Below are 22,778 nucleotides of genomic sequence, written 5' to 3'. Positions count from 1 at the left end.
GCTAAACTGGCTCACGTTTTGTAACATCAGTGTTTGACAGAGGAGCTAAAAAGCTGGATTCGACTGTGATAGGTCAATAAACTCATGCCGGTTCCCCACTGCAACCCACAGGTCAAGAAAGGAAATGAACAATAGCTGAGTGATTGGGGCTGGTGCTTTTTCGAATAGGCTCGGAGGTCAAAGGTCGACCCAGTGGGACTACTACTCACCCGCCCAACTGACTCTACAGCTTTTGGGCTACCCAAAAACCACCCGCAGACACGAATTTCAACTGAATTCTGACAGCGACTTATCCAACAGCAGTTATTCGATCACCTATGAAAATATCATCGAACATATATTTTCACACGAATGTTTGAAGAGGCCCCGTAGCTCAGTGGTTAAAGCACTGGTTTGGTAAACCAGGGGTTGTGGGTTCGTATCCCACCGGGGCCTCCAGTCCCTGAGAAGGGTTGCATCAGGAAGGGCATCCGGCGTAAAAATTGTGCCAAACATATATGTGGGTTCATCTGAAATGACACGCTGTGGCGACCCCGAAAGGGACAAGCCGAAAAAAACTTGATAAAGAATGTTTGAAAGGATCTAAATTGTTAAAGAGAAGGCAGGCAGGCATAAAAATGGATAAATCGACTCACTGATTATGAAGAAGTGATCAACTGTGTGAAGCGGTTTGTTGATTAATCATGAGGTGAAGCAAAATGGAGGGAACGACTTGCTTGAAACCAGCAGAAGTGTCGATGAGTCGATCTCTATGCAATATAAAGAAAAACAACGACAGTATTAACGATTTGACGCTGAACTACAGTATGAAACATTGGATAATTCTACATTCCTGTACTTGACCTATACATTTGTGCTGTATGATAAGGATGGAAGAAAATTCCAGACATTCATTAAGCACCTAACGTTACACCACAAGTTTCAACAAGGGATTTCAGCCTCACATTTTTCAACCTGCCTCAGCGCAAAAAGTCCAATGAAATACAGACGGTTTAATTTTTCTCAACTGTATCATTTCAGAAGTCTCAATTTAAATATTTGACAGACTGAAAGATCTAAAATGGTGGTCATATCTGGCAGTGAAAGTGAGTGTGTTCAGTACAGAAAGTTCCCAACTTAGGCCAGGCAGATTTTGAAGTGATATATACTGCACATGACATCCAAAATACTTTGAGAGGCAGTGATCTACTCATAATTGTTACACAGTATCATTTGCCACATACTAAACAAAATCTTTTTGCATCGATTCTTAGGTTCACTACATTCAGATGGCAAAACAGTCATTAGCTTCCTAACAGGGAGTGAAAGCGAACTCAAGAACAACTTTACTAAACCCAAGCAAATCATGAAAAATCTATACAAGTACGCCAGCCTTTTTCTGTTCAGGAAAATTCTAGCCAGGATTCAACATTGCGAGATTTATCTACTATGCTTTTGCACTTTGTTCAGAATATCTTTGACTAATATAACATGGCCATGTTTCTCAGGGTTTGCCAGTGAATGTGGAGGACGTTCGGATCAGGGCCACGTATTCTCACAGGAAAAGGATACCAATCACCGAAGGCTTTTTGGAAGTGAAAGATGGAGGCAAGTGGAGGCAGATCTGCAACGCAGATTGGACGGGGATGAACAGCAGGGTCATCTGTGGCATGTACGGCTTCCCCGCGGACAAGCGCTTCAACAACAAGCCCTACAAGTGAGTCTTCCAATACTGCAAATATATTTTACGACGTCATCTTTTTGGCCCTCAAGTGTCGCAGCACAGAAAAGTTGCAGCGGAGCGAACTGATTTGCGTGTATGTTGCATAACCACTTGATTTTCTGGCAGTCGCCACTTAACTCTTTCCTCCCTGAAATGAAACAGACTCACGTCTGGAGATTCTTGACACAAAGCCAAATACAAATGCTAGCAGATGGATGCTCGTCTGGGTCGGGAAGGTTTGCGTAATATTCCGTGAAAGGCTGTGTCGCTCTGATGTGTCTGATCGTCGGTCCCATTGAGCAAGAGTGCGACCGTGCTGGCATTCTGATCTATCACCACAAATGCTCTGTGGACTGACTCACAAACAAGTTGCCATTTCCTGACAGATGTGTCTCATCATTATAGATGTCCCATCCATCCTTTGTCTGAGCCACTTATCCTCACAAGGGCCACAGGAGTGCTGGAGCCTATCCCAGCTGTCATCGGACAGGAGGCAGGGTACACCCTGAACTGGTTGCCAGCCAATCGCAGGGCACATACACACAAACAAAAGTCGCACTCATAATCACACCTATGGGCAATTTAAAGTTTCCAATTAATGTTGCATGTTTTTGGGATGTGGGAGGAAACCGCAGTGCCCGGAGAAACGACCATGCCACCATTTTAGATGTCCATAAAAAGTCAAAAGTGACCATGACATCTTTCTTTTTAACACAGCCTGAAATCGGTTTTCCTGTTGTGGTTGAGAATAAAAATAAGCATATGTAACTTAAAACAATATCAGTCACATTTTTCCAAATCTATCAATATTAAAATTCAACTACACTTCAGTGGATTTGAGAGTTCCCACTGTCAGAAATGAGTTTTATTTTTGATGGACAAAAACAAGGCAGTCATGCTTAATGATCTGGTTTGGCATATTGGCTTTTGGTCACAAAATGGGTAACAAAAATTGCACCTTTCCCACACATTCAAATAGCTCAGAGGAACTTTCTGTGGACATTTTGCGAAAAGCTAAAATTGTACTTCAAAGACACCTGCAGTTGGATTTCTTCTAGTTTGTGGCTTTCTGTTGATTATGCGGTCATAGGAATGTTAAATTGTTCCGACAACAAAACTCTTTTTCTGCTCCCTGGTTTGAATACGTCACTGTTGTTGTCTTCAGAATTATAATTATCTTAAGTATGTTAAAACAGACAAGGAATGTGTTGCTGATGGTGGGAGTCACTCAAGTACCACAGTAAAGCCCATTACAGTGTTCCCTTGGAATATTTACTCATTTGATCTTTTGGCGGGAACATATCCGACATTATTTGCAGAAAAACACACCAATCGCATTTTTTATTCTCAAACCAAAGCCTTGTCTAATATGAAAGTATTATGTTGGCAATAGAAAAACCTTACAGATTTTCACCATTTGCAGCAGGGCTCAGTACCTATACTGTGATAACACTGTATAATAAAATAGACTTAAGGACATGTGCACAAATGTACAGCGAGTATAAAGATGAAAAATACACAGAATTGTGAAAACGATGTGGCTACAAAGAGTAATATGAAGTAATGATGACACTCTAGAGATGAGCAAAATGGGCGATGGTCACTTTGAATTTACAATTCAACTGTTCAAGAGATTAATGTCAAGAGGAAAGAAGCTGTTGGCGTGCCAGCTGGTTTTTGTGTGCATCGTGTGGTAGCGCCTGCCAGAGGGAAGGAGCTGAGACGTAGTAAAATGTGTGCAATACTACTCTTGTCTGCTTTTGATCACTTACACCCAACAGTTCTGATGTCGTTTTTTGTAAGGCCCCACTGTTGATACAGTGTGTGCAGTCTGTTCCAGTTTGACCCTCTGTGATGGCTGGACTTGAGCACTAACATAACAATCTCAATCATAGCAACTGGCTGCAATAAAGACATTTAAATACACAAAATATCCCTATTCTGTGATATAAATTGATGTTTTTGCTGTTTTTTGTTGGGTGTCAACACATGAATGCAAACAGCATACAAGAAGCATTGCATAAGCATGATTGTCATTGTTTTCCATCCATCCACCCATCTCCAAAAAATGGAATAATTCATTGCCTCCCCCACTTCTCAGGTTGCTGGCTAAGCGGCGCAAGAAGAACTACTGGGGTTTCGGCGTCAACTGCACCGGCAACGAGGCTGACCTGTCCGATTGCAAACTGGGTAGGGAGACCGTGCTGAAGGGCAACGACACCTGCAAGGAGGGCATGCCCGTAGTGGTCAGCTGTGTCCCTGGACGGACCTTCGCTCCCAGCCTGAGCACCGGCTTCAGGAAGGCGTACAAGGTGGAGGTACGCGTCTTACGCTTTGTCGCTACAGAATCCAGCGTTACACCCGCTTGTGTTCACTGGAAATTCAAAAAACCTGGACGGAATTCACAGAGCTTGGGTTCTGAGCCCACGTTCTAATTCTTCCGTTCTCATGAACCACTCCCCCATAGCAACCCCTGGTGCGACTCAAAGGCGGTGCCATGATAGGGGAGGGCCGCGTAGAGGTGTTAAGGAACGGCGAGTGGGGCACGGTGTGCGACGACAACTGGAACATTCAAGCGGCCACCGTAGTTTGCCGGGAGCTGGGCTTCGGCAGCGCCAAAGAGGCTTTGACCGGTGCCAGTTTTGGACAAGGTACACTCAGACACACCTGCGGTCACCGCGACTGTGTGGATGATGCTTTATCGTGTGACCGATGGAGGCAAAAATGTGTTCCACTAGGCCACCCCAAATCTCAAATCTTTGAACTACAAGGCTGCGCGGATGATCCCAAAAATATAAATAGAATGCCTACAAATAATATAAATTTTTTCATTTATCTGTGCCAGTGATGTGTAGTGATAGAAATAACAATTAGATGTTATTTCAATAGCAGGATTGTGGTGGGCCATGAGGTGTTTTTTTTTTATTTGAATATTTGCCTTGGGTGAGTGCAGGTAGGATATACTCATTTAGTGGGTGGAATGACGTACTAGACTGAGGATATCAAATATCCATCACTGCATTTGTAGGATGTGGCGGGACACCGCTGGCACGTTGCAGTTCGGCCCCAATGCAAGCGGACTGTGACAGTGAAGTGCAATAATAAATTCCTTCCGCTTCTCCTTTATCTCTAGATCTTGTTGGTTTCCTGGAACACCCACGCACAACTGATCTCTCGCTAACTTGAATTGGGAGTCTGTCACCCAAAAAAAAAAAAAAAAAAAAAAAAAAAAGCTCAACTTGAATCCAGCTGCTCAAATAATACTTTTGGACAAAACGCTAAAATATCCACCTGCTGTTTTTCATCCAATCTCAGTCCGTCTAGACCAGGTGTCAGCATAACGGGCGAAAAAGCGATTGTATGGATGTTGCATTACTGTGTTCCAGAACCTGATTCTGTGAAATGCAATACTGTATACTACTGTCAAGGAATCCCATTTGCTCAAGCGGTCAGTCATCCACATGTTCTCCAAGTGAATGGAGACTAGATGAGTGTACAAAATGTTCCAGCAAAGAAAAGCAGCTGTGATGTGTTCCAGAGGAGGAATTCTGTCTGGACAGCACACAAGTTATTTTTCATGACTTCAGTTCTGGTTCCAAATAGGTACCACGCACAGCTCCCAAATAGATGATGACAGTGTTTTGTTTTGTTTTTGGCATTCATAACATAGAGAATAATGCTTCTTCATCTTTGCAGGTCTTTCAAATGTTAACCAATTTTCCTTTCAAATAGAAGACAGCTGTCCTTTCATATATCACATTTCCACAATTATAGTTGATACGTTTCATAATCATTGTAAAATAGTCTCATGGTCTGTGAGTACTTTTTATGCCATACATGTACTTAAAAATTCTAAAATGGCTGTGCTTGCTTTGCCACCTGCTCAAATGACTACTACATAGTGCTCATTATATCCAAGACATCTGTTTGATGCTGTTTCTTTCAGAATAAACGGAACCTTTTGAAATCTCAACGAAATGTCACGTGACAGAAAGACTGAAGGGAATTTAATGAGTAACTAGAGCAGTTTCAGCCTCAATCTTTTGTTGGTTGTTGATTACTTTCCACGGGTGGCAAGCACATTTCTGGCCGCCTCTTCTGAGCTCACATCACCGAGGACATTCCTCCTCGGTCGCTTGGGAGGAAAGCCAACATGTGGGAGTACTCGCACATGCTGCTTCACTGGAATTCTTTTTTTTTTTTTACGACAAAATAAGAACGTTGTTTACCGTCATCCGTTTTTCTATTGAAATAACTGACTGTTAGCTACTGAGAGGTCTTGTCGACTGCAACAGAACAATAATTGGTGCACTGGTGCGCTTTCATTCTTGGACGTTTCTGCAGAAAACTAGCGATCGCGTTTTTTCTTTGCAGTAATTGTGACGTTTTTTTTCTCCCAGATTACGGATATGATTAAGAATGCTTTTTGTTGTGGTCGCCTTTGTAGGTATCGGTCCAGTGCACATGAACAAAGTGGAGTGTTCTGGCTTTGAGAAATCCCTGACGGAGTGTCGCTTCAACCGAGATGCCCTCGACTGCAGCCACGAGGAAGACGTCGCGGTCAAGTGCAATGTTCCTGCAATGGGCTTTAAGAACAGAGTAAGTTGGCTGGTCCTACAGCGACATTTACTTCATTTTGACTTGGGATGTATGATAACCGATACCAGTGAAAATATTCACTCTCGAGTACTCGCCAATACCAAGTACCAATACTACTAGTACTTTTGCTATATAAAACTTCAATTAACACAATGATACATTTTGTGAACAAGAATCGTTCTTTCTGGATTTGGCAGACATCATGATTTGCCCATGTGTCAAATTGCCACAGTGTAGCCCCAACTACTGGCAAGGAGGACTTTTTTTTTTTTTTGGGCTGGAATCAACAGTTTCTCATCTATACCTTGAAATATCAGCCCAGTACCAATAAATGGTATCGATATTTTTTTTCAGGTATCCTTACTTGTGTATTTATGTTTCTGATGACTTTATTTGTAGAGCGTACATTTGAGAAAAGATATTTATACTTTCTCCTTTTTGGCAAAAAAAAAAAATTTTTTACTTTTTAAATTAACTTTTTTTTTTTTTTTTTGTTACTCAAATAGCTGCACGAGAGGCCCTGTAGCTCAGTGGTTAGAGCACTGGTTTGGTAAACCAGGGGTTGTGGGTTCGTATCCCACTGGGGCCTCCACTCCCTGAGAAGGGTTGCGTCAGGAAGGGCATCCGGCGTAAAAATTGTACCAAACATATATGTGCGTTCATCTGAGATGACACGCTGTGGCGACCCCGAAAGGGACAAGCCGAAAGAAACTTGATAAAGAACGTTTGAAAGGATCTAAATTGTTAAAGAGGAGGCAGGCAGGCATAAAAATGTATAAATTGACAACAACTCAAATAGCTGTACTTCTACTCAAGTACACATTGTGTGTACTTTTGCCACCATTGGAAACTTCCGTTTGTCCTCTTCACAGCTCCGTTTGTCCGGTGGACGTAATCCCTACGAGGGCCGCGTGGAAGTTCTTATGGACAGGAACGGCTCTCTGGTGTGGGGGCAGGTGTGCAGTGACAGCTGGGGGACCATGGAGGCCATGGTGGTGTGCAAGCAGCTGGGCTTGGGTTTTGCCAATCACGCCTTCCAGGTAACACTTGCTCCCATTCAAAATCATTCTTGGCCAGGCCTAATTTCTATTTCAAGTTCTCTTGGACCCCAAACATTACTTTTTAGTTAGGCTTTGACTGAGCAACAGTACCCTCTGCTGACACAAATAATTAGCATAGAACATTCAATTTTCTCACTCATATGGTAATATTTAGACCCATTTTGGTCTCAGTATGACTCATTCCCTCAGTACATGTGTCCAAACAAAAGAGATCTAAAATAACAGTTGTGTCAAGCATTTTGCCTTAACAAAGATAACAAAGCTCATGTTGTCATTGACACTGTCAGAGGTATTTGTTTATTATCATTGTAGTGTTTGTAGCTTGCAGTGGTGTAGACGTGCACTGCATCCATACTTTAGATTTCAACTAAATAAGGTAACTATTAGAACCATTTCTGTGGCACGCCAGTGGAACAGCAACAACTGATGTACAATGTTAGCACTTGTTACCTTTAACTTTCAGCTTGATAAAGCAAACATTTCAGGAGTTAATGCTTCTCAGTTTGGGCTGTCTGGATTTTAAATACTATGGCATGCGCACACCCGCCAACAGATGGAACAAATGACACCAAACTACCGCTGAGATGCTCGACTGCACGCTTGTCCCATTTCTTAACTCACGTGCAAAACGAGATTTCTTTTCCATCAGACTTTCTGCGTCGTAAATCCTCCACATCACTCATGTCGGAAAGTTTGACTTCCTTAAGGCGCTTTTCCATGTGGTAGAGGGAAGAGGCTGAGTCAGCACTTTGGGGACAACAGATCCCCTCTCGCCGCTTGCCCTATACTTAGTGATTCCCTTTGCCTCATAGCAGAACATTTATCAGTGAGGTAATGGCAAGCTTTAAATGTTTCCACACTACTCGTGTTTAGATACAAAATAAAAGATGTCTGACTCAAGGTGAGTCAGGCTTTACTGTGTACGACGTCACCATTCACAGATACAGTAAATACTTTAAATTCTATGAAGAACAAAAGGTAGATGATTGCTAAAACTATAACTAAAAACACCTTAGAGGGACAATACCAGTCCAAGACTTTGTGGGGTAAGAAGAATCTAATTTTGGTGTAACACTTATATCTTGGATATCGGATTTTGATGCTCGCTCGCATCCCCTCATGCTTTTTGTGGAACCTCCAAACGGCCAGAAGGTCCACTTATTCTTCAGGATGGCTCTGATCAGATCACAATACAATACAAAGTCATTGAGATTGAAAACTTAAAATCCCAATCTGCTACTAAGGAACGGTGAGGTTTTGATATAAATATGATGTAATCATTTATGGCGAATAAAGACTGGTCCGGGTGGCTTCATCCATTAATGTTATAGACCACTAAAGTGAACCTGGGTCAGCGTGCCATAACAGGGATGCTATTCTTCCTAGTCATTATATCTTCAAAATTAAGTTGAAGCTGTTAATGTTAGGGAAAAGTCCTGTGAAAAAGTCATCGGCACCCCCCCTTCTTAAATTCTTATTGCATAGTTTCCACACATTCATGTTTAAGATCGTTAAACAGAAACAGTATATATAAGACAAATATAACCCAAGTGAACTTAAATTTCTGTTTTTAAATGGTGATTTCATTTGTTGAGAAAAAATGATGTTCAAAATTACCTGGCCCTGTGTGAATATAGTAAGTAATTGGTCCCTAAAGCTGAGTACTCGTTGGGCCATCCTCAATGGCAAGAATGGAAATAAAATAAAAGAAATTCTCTTGAACTGCTAAAGAGTCTTTCACATCTCCATTAAGATATTTAGCAGAATTATTTTATTACAGGAAAAACGGTCATTTTAAGGTCACACCACTCCATTTCAATAGAATTCAAGTCTGGACTTTGACTAGGCCACTCCAAAATCTTTTTTTTTTTTTTTTCTAAGCCATTGAGATGGTGACTTGCTGCTGCGTTTTGCATAGTTATCCTGCCGCAGACCCCAAATACGCTTAAGCTTGAGGTAAAAAATTGATGGCTTGGTATTGTCCTTCAGGATTTTTCTATTTTCAGTGATTTCTTGATTGATAAGGTCTGAAGGTCATCAGGTTTGGATGTGACCAGTGAAAATTAACCAACAATTGTGATTACCCACAACTAATTCATGATTTAACGGGGGAGGGGGGGAATGACTTTATCACAAGGGCCTGACAATTTTGAACATGTTTTCCCCTTAATAAACAAAATCACCATTTAAATCAAAACTCTCGAGAATTTGACAATGGGGAGCTGATCCTTTTTCATCGTTCAGCACTGTAATTGTGGCTTTGGGCTTGAAGTCTTGTGTCAAATTCTTGCTGTTAGGGTGTTTTCTGGGCTTCTCTGTCAACAGGAAACCTGGTACTGGCAAACAGAAGGTTCTTCTGATAATATTGTGATGAGCGGAGTGAGATGCTCTGGAACTGAGCTGACTTTGGATCAGTGCCTCCATCATGGGAAACACATTCAATGTCTTAAAGGGGGCGGACGCTTTGCTGCCGGGGTTACCTGTACTCTGAGTAAGGAGGGGTCATTAATGATTCATAAATGAACTGCATGCCCACCATCTTCATATCCAAAATCGGCATCATGTACTCTGTGTGGAGTATGCTGCTAGTTTTGTTCTCACCCACAACATGTTAACGGTGTGTCCCATTCAGCGGCCCCCGACCTGGTCCTGGACGCCCAAGCAGTGGAGCAGACTGCATACTTGGAGGACAGACCGATGTATGCCCTCCAGTGTGCCCAGGAGGAGAAGTGTTTGTCCAGCAGCGCCGACAACGCTGACCAGAACTCTTACCGCCGTCTTCTGCGCTTCTCCTCCAAGATCCACAACAAGGGCCAGTCGGACTTCAGGCCGAGGGCCGGTCATCAGTCCTGGACCTGGCATGAATGCCACAGGTGAGAGACACCATTATATGAACTGTTTTGTTGTGATTTACAGGTCCTTTTACACAATTTGTTGCTGCCTTTATACAGACATTTCCACAGCATGGAGGTGTTCACCCACTACGACTTGATGAATGTGAACGGAACAAAAGTGGCGGAGGGTCACAAAGCCAGCTTCTGTTTGGAGGACACGCGTTGTGAAGAAGGTGCAGTACACTAGTGCAGGGCATACAGTATGTTTATTGTTTCATCCTTTGTTCACGATGAGTTCAATATACTTCCTTATTTTCTTAAATAGTTGCCACCTAGTCCTAGACCATCAATTATTAGTCCAAAATTGATGTGTCCTTAGAACAAATAAACGTAAATATTGTAAAAACAGAAAAACAATAAGGCACTATCTACACTATCACTTTATGTCAATCATTGAAATGTGATCCGGTGACAGCGGAGGTGGTTTGAGATAATTTTCCAACTGGAAGTAGCCTACTACGGAACATGGTAGACTGGTCCGTGACCATACTTTAACCTTAGCCTGTTGCATTTACATGATGGTACAAACCTCGAAATGAGCCAAGAAAACATCCCTTAAACCACTCACACGAACCATGATTACAACGGTAGTAGAACAACTTGACTAACGGTGAGTTCAACTCTAACAGGCATTGAGAAGAAATACGAATGTGCCAACTTTGGAGCACAGGGGATCACGGTGGGCTGCTCGGACACCTACAGGCATGACATTGACTGCCAGTGGATTGACATCACAGATGTTCCACCTGGCAACTACATTCTCCAGGTAACGAAATGCTGGTCCTGCTATTGTTTGTGTTTTTTAGAGCACCACAAAGATTATTCACGGGTTTACTATCAGTTGCATGACTTCATTCAGGCACAGTATGCTGGCTATCACCAATACTGTACAACAAATGACTTTTAGTTCCCCTTCCAGGTTGTGATCAATCCAAACTACGAGGTTGCAGAATCTGATTATACCAACAACATAATGAAGTGCCGCAGCCGCTATGACGGCAATCGCATCTGGATGTACAACTGCCTAATAGGTGAGCTTATTTTAACAATGAGACAGAATATCTAACAGAAAATCACATTTATAGAAAGATATAAAGGTGTTTGCATTTCACTGGGTGAAATAAGTACTATATCTGATCCCCTTCCAGCAACAATGCATTCTGGCTCCCACTTTAAGGAAGTATTGTACTGTACTCCTAATCAAAACTCTAGCTGAATGAAACACCTATTTGTACCGTAATTTACGGCCTACAGAGCGCACCTGATTATAAACCTCACCCAGTACATTTGTAAAGAAAATACCATTTGGTACATACATAAGCCGCACCTGTGTCAAAGCCGCAAGTGCCCACATTGAAACCCACATTGAATCACGACATATTTACAAAGAAAGACGGTATACAGAAAGAGTTTTCAAAGTTTTAACACCTTAGTTTAGCTTAACATAGCAACAACACGGTAGCATGAACAGGGCTGCTAAAAAACAACATACCGGTAAAAAAAAAAAAAAAACAGCCGCGGCAGCTACACAGTAGCAACACGGTAGCACAGCACTAACAGAGCCAATTAAAAAAAAAAAAAAAACATACCTAAATTACTGAGACGCGGCAGTAATACAGCAGAAACACGGTAGCACGGCACTAACGCGGTGCTAACAAGACCGATTAAAAAGAACATACCGGAAAGGTCACTGAGACACGGCAGTAACATAGCAGCAACACGCTAGCACAGCACTTACAGGGCCGGTTAAAAAAAAAAAACATACCGGTAAAAGTCTCATCCTCAGCATATATAAAAAGTCGCGGCTTATTGGCCAGAAATTATGGTACTTGTAACCAGTATAAAGACATCTGCCCCCAGAATCAATCAATCCCAGAATCATAGCCAAAGGAAATCACAGACAAGATTCTTGACCTGCACATGGGTGGAATGGGCTACAAGACCATTGTCAAGAAACTGGGTGTAAAGGAGACAACTGTTGGTGCAATGATTAGAAAATGGAAGGAACATAAAATGACTGTCAATCACTCTCACGGGCTGGGGCTTATTGCAACGTTTCACCTAATCTGGTATCAGTGATCATGACAAAGGATAGGCTTCAGCCAAGAACTGCAAAGGAGATTGTTCATTCATGTCTCAAGTCTCAGTCACCAACCAAACTATTGCTAACACACTACGCTGGAATGGATTAAAATCTTGCATTGTCTGCTCAAGAAGGCATCTGTTTGTCAATTACACCTGAATGATTCTCAGTGGGTACAAACCCACTAAATTGGTTTACTTTTTTTATTGCAGCCATTTGCTAAAATAATTGAAGTTCATTCCCCCCCCCCCCTCTCCTCATTAATCTACACACAGAACCCAGTATTGACATAAAAATACAGAATTGCTGAAATTTCGTGAGTTTTTATAATAAAGACAAACCAAAATATCACGGCCAGACATATTCAGTGTTTAATAGGAGCACTTTTTTGAGCTAATACAGCCACAAGTCTTTTTGGGAATGATGCAACAAGTTTTTCACACCTGGCTTTCTGGATCCTCTGCCATTCGTTCTTGTCTGTTCTGTCAGGTTGGATGGTAAACAGAGGTGGAAAGCATATTCCAGATCTCTCCAGATAGCCTCAATTGGGTTTAAGGTTTAAGGGTCATGCTGGGCCAATCAAGAAGAGTCACAGAGTTCTTCAGAAGCCACTCCTTTGTTATTTTAGCTGTGTGTATAGGATCAGTCTTTGTTGAAGGCGGACCTTCATCTCAGTCTGAGGTCCTGAGCAGTCTGGAGAAGGTTTTCGTCCAGGATATCCCTGTACTTGGGCAGTCATCTTTCCTTCAATTCCACCCAGTCTTCCTCTCCAATCCTGTTCAACAAAATTAACCACTTTGACTCAGTTCCAAACCCTATCTGCTCATCTGTTCATCAACGTTATTTCTGCATTTGCAGGTGGCTCGCGAAGTTCAGAAACCGAGGAAACCTTTCCCGGACTGCTGACCAATCAGCTTTCGCACAGGTAGACAAGACCGATGGATGGACATGAATAGGGTACAGCGCAGGAGTGTTTCACAACCACTAGAGGAGGAGGAGGCAGTTGTTAAGGATGTGGGACGCAGAATACGAGTACAAATGGGCTCTTGGCACGTTTGAATAAATTTTAATGTAATAGTGCGTACTATTACATCAGTAAGTTCACAGAAAGACCATTTTACATGTTGTAGGATGCAAACATCTACAAAATCGCATTTCATTGTTGATAAGCTGACAATGTGGTCAAAAAGCAGCCATTTTTTCTGACTGTGAGGAAAATTATTAGGTAAATTATTCAATCTATACACCACATGCAATACAGCTTATTTTGTAGAAATGTACATTTTTTTAATACATGGTGCTTTTTGATGAATGTCAGGGAACAGTGCAGCCAAATATTTTTGGAAATGAAATGCCAACAGTTACCTTTCAATGGCCAGTACAAGAAACACTCACCTTTATTTTGTCCAGGAAAAACATTTTGGTGCTACATCGTGTTCAGAAGTTCTTCAATGTCAGAGGAATGCAAAGGAATACATTACATTGCTTCTCCTGTTTCCAACATTGAAAGGGTTTTAATTGACATTCTACATGAACAGCAAATTCAAAGTATCAAAAAGTAATAGTTTTAACACAAGGCTATTTGATTTGGTTGTCGTACTTTCAAGCCACAATTTAAAGTGTCTTTTCTGACGAGGAGTCTGAATTCCAAATCCTTGACCTCCCCTTTGAAAAGGTTTTATTTATTGACTTTGTTTTCAGCTTACCCCCTCATCTACCATTAAATTATTTGCTGTCAGGGAGTGTGACAAAGCCTCAAATGTATGTGAAAATGCCTTTTTTTGTTGTCATTTTGTAAATGTGACAAATTCCCTTCATTTTATAAGGGTATCAGTCACATTGATTGATTTTATTGAAATGTGGAAATGCATGACATTCTGCAATAAAGGTACATGGTGAAAGCACATTTCAGTTTCTGTGATGAGCTACTGTGTTGAATGTTTTGAAAAACAAAAAAAGACAAGTCGCAATGGCACAGGGATAAAGAGGATTAACATGTTGAAGCTATGGAGTGATTTTGAAAAGTCAAGCTTTTAAAAACTGCTTCACTCTCCATTAGGGGTAATTAGGTTTTTGGGGGGTGGGAATGGGGGTTGTGCAATATGAATGGCTCATTGCCAAGATGAGACCGTCGCACACAAAGACTACATGTCTTTGTTGAGAGGAGGAGACTCACACAGAAGAAGAAACTGGATAAGATCCTCAACACTTGATGCGCTTGGTGTATCTTCATGCCCCATATTAACTGTAGACAAGCAACCTTTTTTTTTTTTTTTGTCCATAATTTTGTTAAAATTTTCAAGTGGCTTTGTAGTGATTAAAGTTTTGACTGTGAATGAAGTTAAAAGCCTAAAATAGTGTAAATGTAATTGTAAATACTTGTATGTTTGCTTTTCTGGGATCACTAACATGATGCTCACTCCCCAATGACCACGGGTAGCAAAAATAGTTCACCACTGATGGCACATTGTGATTTACTAAGTATTTATTTGTTTATCAATTTAAACTTTATATGGTACACGTTTATTAATCATCCATCAATCCATTTTCTTTGCCGCTTATCCTTACAAGGGTCGGGGTGGGTGCTGGAGCCTATTCCAGCTGTCAACAGACAAGAGGCGGGGTACACCCTGAACTGGTTGCCAGCCAATCCCAGAGCACATTGAGACAAGCAGCACTCACAATCACATCTAGGGGGAATTTAGAGTGTCCAATTAATTTTGCATGTTTTTGGGATGTGGGAGGAAACCTGAGTGCTTGGAGGAAACCCACACAGGCATAGGGAGAACATGCAAACTTCAGACAAGCGGGTCCGGGATTGGACCCGGGACCTCCGAATTGTGAGGCCAACGCTTTCCAGCTGATCCTTCGTGCTGCCCATGTTTATGAATGTACCAAATATTTGTTTGTTTTTTGTCTAAAAATAGTGTGTTGTGTTGTGGATCCCATGTGTGTTTGAGGGAGGGCAACTATGGGATGGAAGAGAAAGGGCGCCCATGTCTTCCATTTATTCTTCAGCTAAGCTAAGGCCAGCCAACCTACCGTTTGTTGTAGCAATAGAAAAGAAAAAAAAATGCAGAAAAGTTGAAAATGAAAATGGCAGTCTCCGGGTTGTGTACGAAAACAAGAAAAGGGATATTTGAAAAATGAGCCAAGTTCTGAAAGGAATGCACAGCAAGACGTGGAATGTATTTTTGCTTGCAATAACCAAGATTGTGACGAATGTGACTTTTATACTCTTTAAGTGTCCAGTTGGAACAGTGTGTTTGCATTTCTCACCCTGCCTTTAGAGATTATCATTTTTGACCTGATAATGATGTGATAGAAATCATTAGTAGGTGTAAAATACAGTGCAGTATGTTTAATTGTTAATGTCATTTCTGGAGCTATCTTGTGATTCAAAACATTAGACAAGCTGTTCGTACTTGTTGCAATGCGGCTGCACTTGTTGTGATTCAGCGGCACTAAACCTTTTCAAAAAATGTACAGCTTTTTTTTACATTTATTGACAAGAATTTTGTACTGTAATGGCTGTTTTAAAGCCACAATAAGTTTCTTCAAAACAATAATTTTGTACTGGATTGGGGTATTTAGGCATTCTGTGTCTAAATTTAATGGACAATCGGCTTTAACGAAACCGCCTCCCTGCTATGAGTCCATTAATTCACCCTAGAGTGGACCATAAATAATATAATGTAAAGAATTTCATTAAAAGGATTCAAATACTGGTGATTTTTTTTCTGATTTGCTAAATAGTTCAAGTGTCACATGACTTTTCTGTCTTTCGGTGGTTTGTTCACCTGTATTTGCCATCACTTTAGGTCAGAAACGAGACGCCCTCGTCCTGGCGCTTTCAGGCCCAGGGCTCGGGCCAGCATTCGCCTCATAACGGCACTGTCGGTCTTCGGACGCTCCTTCACGGGCTGGATTGACTCTGCAAGACACGACCGGAACCTGATTCAAAAATTCTACAAGGATCAATGTAAGTTGTAAACTTAATTAATACGACAGGAAAGGTTGGATGAATGGAGTCCTACCTGCTCGTCTGACGGCTCTGCTTTTGGCCTTTTGACTGCCTTCAGTGAGTGTTCGGGCCTTTAGCAGAGGGTGGCAGATGGAGAGGGCGTGCACTGCTGCCTCATTCATTCATAGACACACACACACTTATCATTTGACTAAAACGTACAACAAAAACAAGTCATATTTTCCCCTTTATAACTCTCATTAAAATGGCATAAAAGAATATAGCCTTTACTTTTTATTTTTAATGCACACTCCTGCTTGAAAGATTCAACGTCACTTCTTGTAAAGCACAGCAGCTCTCTTTTTTATGAACATTTTTTCCCCCTTAATTTTTCTCATTTTGAAATAAGCCACATTGTTTCATGGCCATCGCCACATTTTCCTTTATGGCTTGCAATCACTGGTAACCTGAAATCATTTAACAGAAAAACAAACAGACCGCAATCAAGTGCAACACAGTGGCTTGGGCTCGGGATTTTATACGTGACATGCATTTTTGGACCGTAAAATAAGTATCTAATAACTGGTTAATATAATTACAAGTTGTTTACCAAATGGGGTGTTCAACTTTAGAGGCTTCACAGTACTATCCAGTCACTCACATTCGACGAGCGCGTTCGCGCGTGCAATCGCACTCGCAAATCTGCAGTCGAGCACAAAATAAATCATGCGCGGAAAATTTGTTACGAGGAGAAAAAAATAGATATTGAAAGACGTCGCCTATTTTGTGTAGTATTGACATTAATTTACGTGTTTATTTCGCCGTAAATTACCCAAGATTATAACAATACATCATGATGAAATAAAATGATTTGATGATATGATTATTTAGTTTTGAAATAGAATATCTATTGACCTCTTTAAAAATGTCTGTCTCAGTCTGTGCAGTGTCAATAAATTATGATTATGGTATAAAGTAACAACTACATACTTTGGTATAACAACTCAGTAAGTTATATATAAGGTCTTGAGATTCCATCCCTAATCACACCCACAACTTTATATCTGCGGGCATGACTGACCACACCCGTACTTTTTTCAAATGTGAGTGACTGTACTATCTAATATGTTTTCTAACCGTATGCACTAAAATGAAAACTTGGAGTGACTGGAGCATATTTCACACACTATTTGATAGTGAGCTCTCCCTGCCAGTCATCAAGATAATGACAACAAAGAAAATACTGCATTTAATATATAAAAAATAAATCACAGCCTAATGAAGATTTATACATTTGAAAAAGTTCACTTTAAAAAGTCAAATTACAATTGACAATTTTCTCTCTTTTTAGCCAGAGGTATGTAATGATGCAATTTCCTGCAATGTCATTTTAACATAATGTTAGGAAATCCTACCTGCGGTTTGAGAGGCAAAAACGCCCAAGGCGTGTGTGTCGTCCACCCATGTGATCTTCATTCCACCGCCACTAACAGAAACCGGAGGGGAAAAAAATACATTCAAATTTGCCCCAAGCTTGCTGGTATATTTCCGGACTGAAGTACAAGTGAAGGATGTCCCACCTGTACTCACGGAAGGCATCCAAGAGATCTTCGGTCTTGAATATTTCAGGGAAGTCATAGATCTCGATCACGTGACCAAAGTCATCAACGTTGAAGAGCATTTTCTCATAAGTGGAGAAGTCGTTCTGGACATGCTGCACGGTGAACGGAACAGCTTCTTTCAGGTTTGCCTTGATCTGATAGAGTGAAGTCACAAAAACGCATAAGAGCGGGAAGCTTTTCAAAATCATGACAGGTGGACCAACCTCCGCGGTTAGGTGGCATGTGACATCTTCATTCTCGCAGGAGTCATCTTCCAGGCTCATTGCATTCAGGCAGGATAACATGATGTCATCCTTATCATTGCTCAATGTTGCGTTGGATTTCCCTTTTAGTTCTGTGCCGTCCGTAAGGGCGACACCTGCTACAAAGGGACGGGATTCCTCTTTTAATACAAGTGACGACTTTCCCTCAGAAGAGGAACATGAGTCGGGAAGAACTTTGATGGAGGCGGAAGTTGTTGACTCCTGGTCTGCAAGAGAGTTTTGGCTCTGGAGTTTCTGCCGAGCAGCTCTCGGTGTGTAAAGCGCCTTGTCTGGCCTCCTGGGTGCTCGGATTCGACGTGAGGTAGAACTTACAGGTTTCTCCTCATCCGGGATGGACTTGCTCTCTCCATCATCATTATCTTCTTCCTGTGACTTGCCTCTATAAAAAAATATATCCTTACAGATACTGTACTGAACAAACACTTAAGGCCAACAATTATGCACACTTGGACTATATTTAGTGTTTCTGGCTGGAAACATAGAAAATGGCAAAAGACTATAACGAAAACTAATCAACATTTTCACTGTTTTTGTCTAAATGTTGAAAATCATTGATGAATGGGCAATTTCTTTTTTGCTAATAAAATAATTATAATAATAAAATACTGGAACACAACCTGTTTCATTTTAAACCTAGACACAGTCCACCACTGTATTTTAATGTTGGCCATTATGGTGGAACCTGAACAGCCAGATATTTTTTTAAGTGGTTAGTTGATGGAAAAAGTTTGAGAACAATTGATCTTGGGCATTAATTTAGAACATTGGATATGCATGCATTGACAAAGGGTATGAAGAACTGCCAGTAAAGTCCCATAATGGCCAGTAAACAATGGAAGGCACAACTGTTTTGGGAGGACAAGATTCTTGCCATGAATTTAAGTTATGGCAATTCACGTATGTATTTCTGGCCCCTACTTTGCCTTCTAATCATCACAAGCTGATTTTTCTACACAGTCTACTACGTCATAATGGGTCACAATGATCTCCTGCGGCTTCTGCACCTGAGCTCCGAGGGGCAAACCACCACGCGACGATACCCGCCTTCCCCCACAGAGAAGGTGGTGAGCTCTGGCAGTTCCTCCACGGTCTTGTGGATCAGGTAGCGTAGTCTGCTAGAAAGAGGTGGGAAAAAAAGCACACTAAGGGGTGGGGATGTGGGGGGTCAGCAGGACAAGCCAGTGGAAGAGCAGAAGTCAGAGGAGCCGTCATGAGTCATGTTGACTAGAAAAGACTTAAAAAAGGGGAAATCCACTGGTTTGCATGAATAATGTATCCAATAGGTCATGTAATATGTACACTGTTTTGACAATGTGATGTTAAATCCTCTCTCACTAAATAGTGTTTTGAGAATTTTTTTTATTGACAATTACAAATTTTCAGGAGCGCTTCCATTATCACGAGTCACATGGCCTACGTGCACGGATGTGACGTGATACGTGCCACAATGAAGGCTTGATTACATGGGACATCTTTTAAGCCCAGCGCTGATTTCTCTGATTTATCCTCATCTGATGAAGAAATAGCATTATCGGTTGATCGGGAAGATGGAGGAATACTTCCATAGACACCCGTGTGCAGCACAACCGTAAGCCCCGTCGGGGCCGGGAAGCGAGCTCACAGCTCCCCGAGATGTGCCACTCGCAGCTGTGTATAGAAGTATTCCTCCATCTTCCCGATCAACCGAGCTGCTATTTCTTCATCAGATGAGGATAAATCTGAGAAATCAGCGCTGGGCATAAATGGTGTGCCATTTAATGGAGCCTTTGTTGCGGCACGTAACACGTCACATCCGGGGACGTAGGTCATGTGACTCGGGAAAATGGCAGCGCCCCTGAAAATTCGGGATTGTCAATAAGACACTATTAAATGAGAGGATTTAACATCAAATTGTCAAAATAGAGTACATATTACATGACCTATTGGATACATCGTTCATGCTAAGCACTGGATTTCTCCTTAAAAATAACAAAAAATACCAATTTATATATCCATCCATCCATTTTCTTTGCCGCTTATCCTCACAAGGGCTGCGGGAGTACTGGAGCCTATCCCAGCTGTCAACAGGCAGGAATACCCTGAACTGGTTGCCAGCCAATCGCAGGGCACATAGGGACAAACAGCCGCCACTCACAGTCACACCTAGGGGCAATTTAGAGTGTCCAGTTAATGTTGCATGTTTTTGGGATGTGGAAGGAAACCGGAGTGCCCGGAGAAAACCCACGCAGACACGGGGAGAACATGCAAACTCCACACAGGCTGGTCCGGGATTGAACTCGGGACCTCAGAACTGTGAGGCCAACGCTTTCCAGCTGCTCCACCGCGCCGCCTCCATTTATATAGTTATTTGAAATTCCATGCAAATACTACACCTACTTCTTATTACTATCATTATATGCATTACTCATTTGTCACACAGCACACTCCATGTTGAAAAAGATGTGACACTCCGTGAGCTTACATATCGGGGCTACTCTTCTGATATGCTTCCAGTTCCTCCAAGACCTGATGCACAAACTCATTTTCTTCCTTTGGGAGATAAATTCCATCGTAGCAGGGGACCGCCAGTGTGGCCAGACAGCGTAATGATTTTATGTTACGTTTAATAAAGGAGGCCGACAAAACACAAATGACTGCTCGAAATGTAGTGGAGAACGGGGTAAGCTAGCAACAGACTAGGACACGATCATTTGTATAAAAAGGGACCTTATGTTAAACGTAACTTTCAAACAGTTACTTTGTGTTGTAAGCATGCTTTAAAATGTTCGAGGAGTCGAGTGTGTCGCACCAAATATAAAAACTACAACGTAGCCCCGAGACATTAGCCGGTTGTGAATGTGATGACTAGATCCGCCAGCGCCGCCTTACATGATTGTCATTACGGGCTGCCCTAAAATGGCTGGCTCCAGATCACAACAGTGGAACGCCGGTCCACTGCGCTTGCCTTGCTGTATCCCTACAGAACACAATGTTCTGCTTCCAGACGGCAGAAGGCCGAGGTCAGTGCGAGTGTGGCGCTGTCGCTACCAAATTGGACCCGCCTGCAAGATTGGATCGGCGTCCTTCGCTTGGATATGACGCGGCGTTATGTGATTGCTTGGCAGAATGACAGAGGACTGTTGTTGGTCCATTTCGCCCGTTCTTACGAGAAAACTAGGACGTTTTGGGCGAGTTTATAATAACGAATAACAAAATCATTTATTATTTTTAGAAAGGGATTCATGAGAGTCAGACTACTCCCTTAATCACCCGAGAACCGAAAGGCAACCAATCGCAAGACACCGAAAAATGTTATGGTTGAAAATTACTGCTAGACTGAACGTTTAACTCAATGACGTAGAATAGAAAGTAGACCACGCACAGGCCACTTTCACGCGGTAACTCGACTTCAACTTCTGGTCAAGGCAAAACATTGCTTTGGATACGATGAGTACGATGTTGATATCCTTACAATTGTACATTGTGAAATATAATAACATCAAATTTAGTTGGAATACGCCATGTTTAGCTTTTTTTGTGTGTGTGTGTCAACATGGTATATTTATGTTGCGCTGTTGGCTGTCAAAACCGTGCAGGTGCTCCCAAAGAAGTAACTTTTCACCGGTGTGTTTCACTTTAAAGCCCAAGTGACATGCCCATAAATATCCTAAAATCGACAATGTAAATAGATGGGTGGATAGACTGAAATGATAAACATATATAACAAACCCCAAAAATCCGGGCTACATTAAGATTAAAATACTAATAAAATGGAGATAAAATAACAGTAGTAATACTTGAGTACGTAAATGGAATAAAATCAAACAAATGGGACAAACTTGATGAATTGGAGTATAATTGATCATTGGTCTAACAATTAGCTCTATATATCCATCCATCAATTTTCTGAGCTGCTTATCCTCACAAGGGTCAGGGGAGGGATGGAGCCTATTCCAGCTATCTTCACGCAGGAGGTGGAGTACACCCTGAACTGGATGTCAACCAATCGCAGGGCAAGCTATCAATACAAGATTACACATAGAGTTATAAATAGTATCAGGTGCACACCATTAAAAAAAGTGAAAACATTTAATACATTACATTCTATATGGCTTTATTGGTATTGAGTAAAGGAGCTCACGTTGCCAAAGGAAGTGTGAAATAAAAAAAAGTTTTAATCTAATGATAAATAAAGAGACCCTGAATACGTCCTTTTTTTTAATTCAGAAGAATTAACATGGACAGGATATTTAAAGCCACAAAACAATGACAGTAGTCACTTGTAATTGTCTGTACTTTATATGGCAAATGTTGACATGACAGAGAGAAATGTTGGAGATTTTAAAAAGTCAAAAAAGGAAGCCAAACCTCATGTCCCCCACCTCACCCCCTCCAAGGCTTTACTTAAAAACAGACCCCCCCCAAAAAAAAAAAAAAAAAACACTGCCAGTGGGGGCTAAGAATTAAGTATTCATGTCATAGCAACAACTGCTGCAGAATTCCAGCCTTTAAGGGTTAAAAAACTTTTTTTCTATGAACTGTTTGTCTGGAAAAAAAAAAAATCCTGTCCCTTTGAGAAATCTCTAATCTCTTTTCCTGAGGCTGCAAATG

At 41.5% G+C, this 22,778-nt stretch overlaps 2 protein-coding genes across 8 annotated transcripts in view; one reads left to right on the top strand and one right to left on the bottom strand.

Annotated features, from left to right (window-relative positions):
* The window catches only part of LOC133507020 (lysyl oxidase homolog 2A-like), a 32,364-nt gene extending 16,233 nt beyond the window's left edge, over positions 1–16,131 (top strand). The window contains exons 4-14 of one of the 2 annotated variants that reach the window (XM_061831546.1): positions 1,488–1,696; positions 3,804–4,020; positions 4,170–4,353; positions 6,150–6,301; positions 7,174–7,341; positions 9,688–9,853; positions 9,995–10,235; positions 10,314–10,429; positions 10,886–11,022; positions 11,176–11,287; positions 13,198–16,131. In XM_061831546.1, coding sequence (XP_061687530.1) covers positions 1,488–1,696; positions 3,804–4,020; positions 4,170–4,353; positions 6,150–6,301; positions 7,174–7,341; positions 9,688–9,853; positions 9,995–10,235; positions 10,314–10,429; positions 10,886–11,022; positions 11,176–11,287; positions 13,198–13,268 — 1,773 coding nt within the window. In that variant the 3' untranslated portion in view covers positions 13,269–16,131. Of the gene's footprint in view, positions 1–1,487; positions 1,697–3,803; positions 4,021–4,169; positions 4,354–5,633; positions 6,017–6,149; positions 6,302–7,173; positions 7,342–9,687; positions 9,854–9,994; positions 10,236–10,313; positions 10,430–10,885; positions 11,023–11,175; positions 11,288–13,197 lie in introns of those variants that run through there. The other variant, XM_061831547.1, reaches the window with a different exon arrangement.
* Positions 725–22,583, bottom strand: r3hcc1 (R3H domain and coiled-coil containing 1). 6 transcript variants are annotated; one of them, XM_061831549.1, is made up of 8 exons: positions 20,168–20,619; positions 19,193–19,330; positions 18,129–18,567; positions 17,884–18,059; positions 17,719–17,789; positions 16,377–16,472; positions 16,140–16,273; positions 725–749 (listed from the first exon to the last, which is right to left on the bottom strand). In XM_061831549.1, exons 1-7 carry the CDS (start codon positions 20,185–20,187, stop codon positions 16,152–16,154), a joined length of 1,062 nt encoding a protein of 353 aa, XP_061687533.1. In that variant the 5' UTR covers positions 20,188–20,619; the 3' UTR covers positions 725–749; positions 16,140–16,151. The 6 variants fall into 6 exon arrangements, with proteins under 6 accessions (XP_061687533.1, XP_061687535.1, XP_061687536.1 ...); XM_061831551.1 differs by lacking the exons at positions 725–749; positions 20,168–20,619 and adding exons at positions 11,299–13,114; positions 21,057–22,583 and having other exon boundaries at positions 19,193–19,303; XM_061831552.1 differs by lacking the exons at positions 725–749; positions 20,168–20,619 and adding exons at positions 11,299–13,114; positions 21,057–22,583 and having other exon boundaries at positions 19,193–19,300.
* Between the last annotated feature and the right edge of the window lie 195 nt (positions 22,584–22,778).

Source organism: Syngnathoides biaculeatus, chromosome 10 (assembly GCF_019802595.1).
Source record: "Syngnathoides biaculeatus isolate LvHL_M chromosome 10, ASM1980259v1, whole genome shotgun sequence".
In the NCBI taxonomy this organism is placed as follows: Eukaryota; Metazoa; Chordata; class Actinopteri; order Syngnathiformes; family Syngnathidae; genus Syngnathoides; species Syngnathoides biaculeatus.
Note: the sequence above shows the minus strand (reverse complement) of the source record. Positions and strands in the feature narration are given on the sequence as shown.

Coding starts and splice junctions, on each gene's coding strand:
- r3hcc1 (XM_061831549.1), bottom strand. CDS start 20,187: ATGGATGGATATATAAATTG. Junction 18,060..18,128: donor CATGCCACCTAACCGCGGAG/GTTGGTCCACCT, acceptor TCACTCTATCAG/ATCAAGGCAAACCTGAAAGA. Junction 17,790..17,883: donor GATGCCTTCCGTGAGTACAG/GTGGGACATCCT, acceptor GGTTTCTGTTAG/TGGCGGTGGAATGAAGATCA.